Raw genomic sequence first — 7917 nt, forward strand, 5'->3', positions numbered from 1 at the left:
GGAATGGTCTTAAAACAGATGGTTTTGGTACTTGAAACAGATTCTGGTACATATTCCAACACATTTCTAACAAAACCGAATCTTCTCAGGAGAGCTGTAAGGGAAATAATCACTGAACATCTGCCTTGGAGAACTCTCCTCTTCAGAATCAACACATTACATTCATGTTCCAAAATCTGGAATGCCTTCTCCACATTTATTTTTCAGTTCACATATCAAAAGCTCTTAACATGCAAGAAAACTTATCTCAAGGGTGCGAAATGTTCCTTTTTGTGCTATGCTGTGTTCAGTGGAAATCAACATACAGGCTAGCAGAAGAGCAGCCTGAATGTAATTTGTTCAAATAATCAATGTATTACTTCATATCAAAGAACTTTGACAAAACCGATTTGAACTCAGTGGGCAGACACCAAAAGCCATAAAGCAGCACACAATCCAAACTTGGTAACTGTGGCAGCTAAACGTATGTTGCAATGATAGATAAATGTTAGCCTTGATAAGCTAATACTTATCATTCCATAAACTTGTAGACAGTTTACATTAACATGTTTTCCTTTCTTAAGAGTGCATTGAAGTTTAAACATTAAGAACTTCACTGGTGGTGAAATTCTAATCTTCTAGACCACTGGCTTTAGCCTCAGACTGCTGCTCAAGCTTCTCCACCATCTCTTTCAAGTAGTCTTCATCTTTGAAAAAATACACATACAAGTTTCTTTCCATCTGATGCAGCTTATTGGACTCTAAAAAGTTTCTCTTTGACTTCACATCAGCAATCAGATCCATAAGGAGTTGATTTAGTTTATTTAAATCAACTTCCAGTTGATGAAACTGCTCAGTAAGTTCCTAACAAAAAATACAAGACAAGAAATTATTACTTTTGTATTGTTAATACACTAGCTGAACTAGAAATATAAAAGTTTTTTGCTTTCGGAAGCCACTTTCATTTGTAAGTGAAAAGTCATCACAAAAAACAGAAACACAGGTGATAAGGGATTCTATTCAATTTATGTAACTTTTGAGCTCCGTGTAATGGTACTCGCATCAGGTTATGAAAATGTAATTTCATTTACTCATTTACTAAACCAGACGAGTTAAGACCACAAGAATCTGGCCCTCAATTAGATAGATGGTTGAATAATATTTTCAATCAATTACAAGTCTTCATAGCTAGTCAAATCTTAAAAGGGAACAAAAAAACCACAAGAAAAAAGACAATTCAATTTTAAAATTAAATCATTCATTTCCAGCTACAATTTTCCCAACTGTCATTCTTATGATAGCTCAGTGTAAGTAGGCTAGTCATCTACTTGCACATTATTTCCTTATTAACGAAGTAACTTTTCTCGAGAAACAGCAGCAATAGAAAGAGATGTCACTATGTTTTAAGAGGCAACTTGAATCAATAGAAAGGTATTTGATTGATTTAATAACATGTAATCCCTAAATATGTATCATTCCAATTACAGAGTTTCATTTTTTAATAAAAACTGTTCTATATGTTGCAAATTCACTTGACAGATGGAAGTGTTAAATATATTTTTATTTAACCAAAGGAAGTATTATGTAACAGAAGACTTCCCTCAATCCACTTTTGAGATATCTACAATCATTTAAAAACCGTAATAACTTGCATTTAACAACCCCTATTCCCATTTAGAAGAGGCTCTAAACCCAACACCTGGTAGCTCTGTAGCAGGATTGTCCTGCTACAACTGTCCTTCAAAATTCTGATATTCTTATTTTGTCCAAATGAGCCACCCATGGCGAGGCTTTTTAAGGGCCAAATCGTACTATTCAGGTGTTACAGGTAACAGGGAAAAAAAAGCCCATCTGAAATAAAGAGAAATTTAAATGAATATAAATGTCTGAATATCCAGACAACGTATTTCCCACACCATAAACTTACTAGTAATACAGGACAGTATACACCTTTGAAAGGAATTAAAAGTTGGATGCAACAATTTGCTCAGAAACAAAAAAATTATTACCTGCCAACATTTACAAAATCCAACATTTGCTAAGGACAATGTAAATACTGGGCCCATCACCATTATGCTAATAAATTTGTTGCTGACATGTGGGAGCCAGTTTGCGTGTCTACAGCCTTCATACTACATTTTTCTCAGTAAAAGAACATGACACACATTAATGTAATAATTTTAATAACTAGATAAGGTCTTACCTGACTACTGAGTTGTATCTGATTTCCTCCATGATACAGAGCATCATGAAGGGTATCTACATCACTTTTTAGCTTGGACATAAGGAGAGACTGTTCTTGAGAAGACACTGCTAGCTGAGCTTGTACTGTAGCACAGTCCTGCTTTAACTTCTGAGCCATCTGCTCCAGGCTTTCATATGTTTTAAACAATTGTTGTTTTTTATTTTCTCCTTCCAGAAGCTGATACAGCCTGTAACAAACGAAGTTAGACACACAAGCATTTTTAAGTTTCCTAAGCACTCCTGTCATTATTAGTCAAGAGAAGACGTTCATGTTCATGTTGAGAAGTCAGAGGACTAGTAAAGGACAGTACTGCGCAGGACTCTTACTACACCACTTACCTCCCACTGATTTAATGATTCTATCTATATATAGCTAGTACGTGATTAATAGGACTCCAAAATATTTCAGTATTAAATTAACAGCAATGAACTACCAACATAACAGTTAATAAGTACACAATGAATGCAAATAGAAGTTGACAATGTGCTTTTGCCAACTATTTCCCGACACTTCAAGGACAGCAAGGTAAGATCCAATTTTTTTAAGTGCTGAAAAACAGCAGACTTCAATGGCCAATGAGAAGTAAGAAAAATCTTTATGATATTTTCAAGCTTACTGGAGTATTTCCCATTTTCTACCTATGAAGAGACTGCTAAGAAATTCTCCAATTAGTTACGAGTCATGCAAAAGATAGCAATACCTGCTGTACCAATCTGTACCCTTACACTGCATCAGGAAGAGTCTTATACAATTACAGATAACTTTGCTCGGTTGCAACTACCACCTCTGCATATTAAAATCTTCAGGAGCTGAGCCCCAATATAGAATCAGATTGGCTTTAATAAGAGCAGGAGCTATATTTCAAAAGTAACTGAGCTTCTTTCAAGTGTCTTCTGCTTACAAACCCTTGAGGTTTCTTAACTTTTTCAACTTCCCTTCACAATCATGAATACTAACACATGCCTTTTTTAAAAAAAAAAGTGAAAAAGTAGCCAGAAAACATCCTGATTCAGTGATTTGGAGACTTAATAATAAACCTGAACAAAAACGTGACTAGCTGCCAATGCAAACGCACGATGGGAGCAAAATTAATGCTGCCTAATTCTTGCAGTTATTCACTGTGCAAGACCATACTCGACTATCACTTAATTATTAAGACACTTAAAGCACCATTTTAAAGAAGGAGGAAAAGTCTGACATTAACACACCTATAACTGTGCAACACACCTCATCAAAAGGTTTAGAGTCTTGAAGTGACAGGAACACAGCACACATTTGTGCTGTATCACCTGAGCTACAAGGAGACTTAATTACTTAGACGGTGAAAAACCAGACTCCTATGTGGGTGACAGGACACTGATGCCAGATGGCAAATTTCATATATTCAAGGAGTTGTTCCTCGCCTCTACCACATGGGGGTTTTTGCAGGCTAAGCTGACGAGGCCGAGCATATGATCTGGGAAATCATTGTTATTAACAGCTCTCTACATCTATACTTCTAAAACAACTTTCAAGAGGTCCTAGATCGGGACACCATATAAGACAGGTTTGGCTTTCATTATATTCTGGATATCGCTTGGGAATGCTTCAGCAATATCAACAAGACTGGCAAATTGAACAGTTTTTCCTCAGGCAAACCTGAAAAGAATTTCAAAGGATAAGCAAGAGGCAAATCTCATATCTTGAAGGCTTCAGTTCCGGAGAATTCAAAATACTAATTAGCTATAGCAAGCAACTAAGAACTTAGCAATAGAAAAGGCTTAGCTTGCCTAAACCTTTATCTCCCCAATATTATTTCAAAATAAGTCAAAGTTCAATAGTGACTATAACGCTTACCTGCAAGAGAAACCATCCTTTGAACTAATAGTGTTTCTTGGCTTTGCCTGTTGAGTTTGCTCAGTTATTACTTGTAGTCTCTGTTGCAACTCATCACTGCTCTGTTTCAGAGATTCTACCAAATTCTCAAGTTGACAGCAGATCTCCTTATGTTTCTTCAACTCCATTTCATAGGCTAGCTCAATAAGTTCAAATGATGCTTTCTGTCTTATCAAATGCCTGCATATTTCATCTTGTCTTGAAGCATAATCGTCCTGCTGAGCAATCTGACGATCCAAGTATCCTTTCACCACTGGCGTGCTCAAAAGTCGCGCATTCTCTTTCAGAAGGGGAAGCAGCTCTTCGTTGTTTATCTGAGTTATTTCTTGTTTAATTGTTGAAACTTCATCATTTAAACTAGATATTTTGGCATCAAGGTTTTCTTGTTTTCCAATATCCTGCATAAAGCAAAATACTTGTCAGTTTCTTCATGGTTCCCTCCAAGCCACTTCCCTAACACATTTCTTCAGTTCACACAAGATTTATGTACTTATGTTACATTAAAATCACTGCATCTTTTGTATCTACAAAATTTAATGAAAACTCCACAAGCAATTTCACAGAACTTTACAATGTAAGGTAAATACAGGTTTTAAAAGTAGATATCAAATAAATGTATTTCAATAAACAGTAATTTCATTCTATCGCAGGGCCAGGAAACAGTTTATTGTGGAAAAAATAGAAGAGCTGTATTTTACTAAGCACCCAGATTTCAAGCACGTCTAACTGAAATCTCACATGCAAACATAATTTTTTTATTCAGTCGGACGACTATCAACACTGCTATCGGAAACAAACTTTTTCAAATTACTCTAATCAATCAAGCCCTATACGCTAGTCATCCATAAATGAAAATACACAAACTGACATGATGCCTCGAGTTAGTCCATGACTGGCATAAGCTACGATTTTCCCTTCTGTTATGATTTCTTCACATTTTTAAATTCCAGTAGTCATATCTGCCCTTCACTCGCTTGTTGAGAGATTTCTGGGGCTTCAACTATCTGATTCATTTATTTGGTATTTAAAACACATCACCATAATGTCACCATATTACAAATACTTGAGTTTCAGAACTCAGTGAACTAAAACTTTTCAAGTTTATGCTATGGAATATAAACAGGAATACATTTATCATATTACTTCCTCAATACCACAAAATTTCAACCAAAGTTAAGCTTTTGTTTGTTGTACAAACAACCGAGAGACAGTTGTAATTTGAAATTTCAAAGTTAAACTACAGTGGAAAGGTACTACTAAATTCTAGGTTTTTTAAGGTAGTAATTCTGGAAAGTAGAATTAAAGGTACTCTGCCATACTGAAGAATTTCTAACTATAGAAACTGGAGCTATTTCGCAAGAGGAGTTTCGTGAGCAAGACTAGAACTTCATAAAAGTGCAATTTCACTATGTAAAAATAGTTGAAATAACAGTAACTCAGCAATTCCTTTTACTAGATCCAGTTGAACACGCCTACCTTTTAAAACTCCACTACCTTCTATCACCATCTGCAGCTTACCTTGTTCTTTAAGGACTGTAGCATGCTCTCCGCGCATTTTATAGCTGAATTCATGCTCTCCTCTTTAGCTTGCATTTGAATTAGCTGATGTTGAGCACAAATATACGCTGTCTGGAGCCTGGCCATCTCTTGACTCTCTTCACAAACTTCATTAGACTCATCACAAGTGACTTGTTCGCTTATGTCCGCAAGCTGAAAGCTGTCTTCATGTGAACTTTCAACCCATTCAGACATACCTTGATAAAAATGGTTTTTTATGTATGAGGTAAGTGCTGCAGTGCTTTGTTCTTCCTGAGACAAATACTTGTCCAAAGAAAGTTGGGAAAAAAACACTGGATGTGGACCTGACGCTTGGTCTGAATCTGAAGCAGTGAAGAAAGAGGCCAGTTTCTTAGCTGCATCTGTAAGAGACTGCAGTTCATTATTAAGCTTATTGTTTGCTGCAGTAAACACTTTCAGTCCTTCTTTCAAATCTTTATGCACTTCTGCCTCTTTGCTTTTTAATGTTTGTAACATATGGCTGTTTGCAGAAACCATCATTTGAAGCTTATCATGCCGATGAATTTGAAGTTTTTTTAACTTCTGAAGAGTTTGAAACTCATCCTCTAATTTCTTCAGTTCCTCCTCTTCTTCCTCCTCCTCTTGGCTACTGTTCTTTGAATCCATGGGCTTCAAGGTTTTAAGGACTTCATCCAGTGCATTTCCTTCCAAAATGGGCTTACCAGACTCAAGAAGACTATCAAAATCTTGCAGTTCTTTTTCAGACACCACATGCTGCTCATTTACATTTCCACAAAACCACTCCAGAAATGATTTGTCTTCCGAAGACTCAAACAGCCAGTCAAAATCTTCTCCATTAAGCTCATCGGCTTTTGGATATCCAATTTTCTTAAGAGTTTCCACAAAATCATTTCCACAGCTCATGATTAAAATACTTTTTGTAAGCAGAAAACATCCAAATACATGAAAAAATCTGCAGTATTATTCCAGTTGTAATTTTTTTGTCATTTTAAATGAATATTCAGTATTTTAATAAAAAGAGTCTGCACAGAAAAAAGGAAGCGTCAGGTCACACCAGAAGACTGAATGCTATTCTGGATTAGAGTGGCTATTCAAAGACTAGAAACCAATTTTTATTTCAGGGTTGTTTTAATATATTTTGTTCATCAAATCAGGATACATACTTTTTCATCAAGTAAAACCCCTGATGTTTGCAAACACTTACAGTTTTCCTTAACTGACCTAAGTTTACTATTAAAATAGAATACTACCATTAATTTAAAAGCAACAGGTGTAAATATTGAGCAATTCATTGGCCTGCAAAAGTGATTTACTTATCTAGTTTTCCTCACATTAAATAAAAAACTCCACCCACAATCACTTTAACTCTTCCAAAATGAGAGGACCTTTCAGCTTGTTCTACAAACAAAACTACACTGATGTTATACTGCACTTCAAGATCTTATAAAGATTTTTTTACTTCAGCAGCAAGCAGAATCTTGCCTTCTAAACCTCCATTTTAAAGTTTCCTCCAAAAATGGAACAAGAAATCCTTTAACATAAAAATATCTCAACATAATAATGCAGTTTTTTGATCAATTAAGTTAAGATCAGTGTAAATACTCTTATGAAAATAGTCACAATTTAAAAGTTACAAGAAAAAGGAGTTTGCTGTTTTCCAGTAAACAAATCATCAGCTTTGGGGTTCTAAAGTGAGCACAACAGACAGCAAAGGATAGGATAAATTATCAAGAAAGTCAGGAGGCCTTGTCTGCAATACTCTGGTAATATCCAGGGTTTTTCTAGTTTGGTATTACTTCATACTTTGTTTCTAGAACATACACTGCACCAGAAAACCCCACTTTGCTAGCCAGCCAGGAGGGCATAAGTGCTGAACAAGTAAATCCATCCTTCTGAAATTCTGTGTGTATTTAATTTATCTTAGAGTTACATATTATATAAGAACTATAATTTGTTATGCAAGTTTCATGTCACAGGGCAGCCTTCCAACTGCCCTCTGCCTTCCATGCTAAAAAAGTGCTGTGGTTAAAATAAATAAAAAGGAGCGCACATAATTTTATGTATGTGTATGCAGGTCATTAAGGCACGCTGACACTGCCGCTCAAGTCGCCATCAAACACCGAAAATAACATCTTAGGACCCCTGAGGAAGCTCCACACGATCCCCGTCCCCAGCACGGGGACGCCCGATCGCCACAGCCAGCTCAGCCCGCACGACTGGGGGCATCAGTGGCTTTCTCCCAGCCCCGATGAGCCCAAACGCCCGCCAGCCAGGTCCCA

General features: G+C 36.3%; 1 protein-coding gene across 1 annotated transcript; it reads right to left on the reverse strand.

Moving 5' to 3' along the window:
• Positions 1-448: 448 nt before the first annotated feature.
• HAUS3 (HAUS augmin-like complex, subunit 3) lies at positions 449-6541 on the reverse strand. Its single transcript, XM_009586937.1, has 4 exons — positions 5618-6541; positions 4061-4497; positions 2183-2411; positions 449-843 (listed from the first exon to the last, which is right to left on the reverse strand). Exons 1-4 carry the CDS (start codon positions 6539-6541, stop codon positions 610-612), a joined length of 1824 nt encoding a protein of 607 aa, XP_009585232.1. The 3' UTR covers positions 449-609.
• Positions 6542-7917: the final 1376 nt, after the last annotated feature.

The sequence above is a fragment of the Fulmarus glacialis genome, unplaced genomic scaffold (assembly GCF_000690835.1).
Source record: "Fulmarus glacialis isolate BGI_N327 unplaced genomic scaffold, ASM69083v1 scaffold19450, whole genome shotgun sequence".
Lineage (NCBI taxonomy): Eukaryota > Metazoa > Chordata > Aves > Procellariiformes > Procellariidae > Fulmarus > Fulmarus glacialis.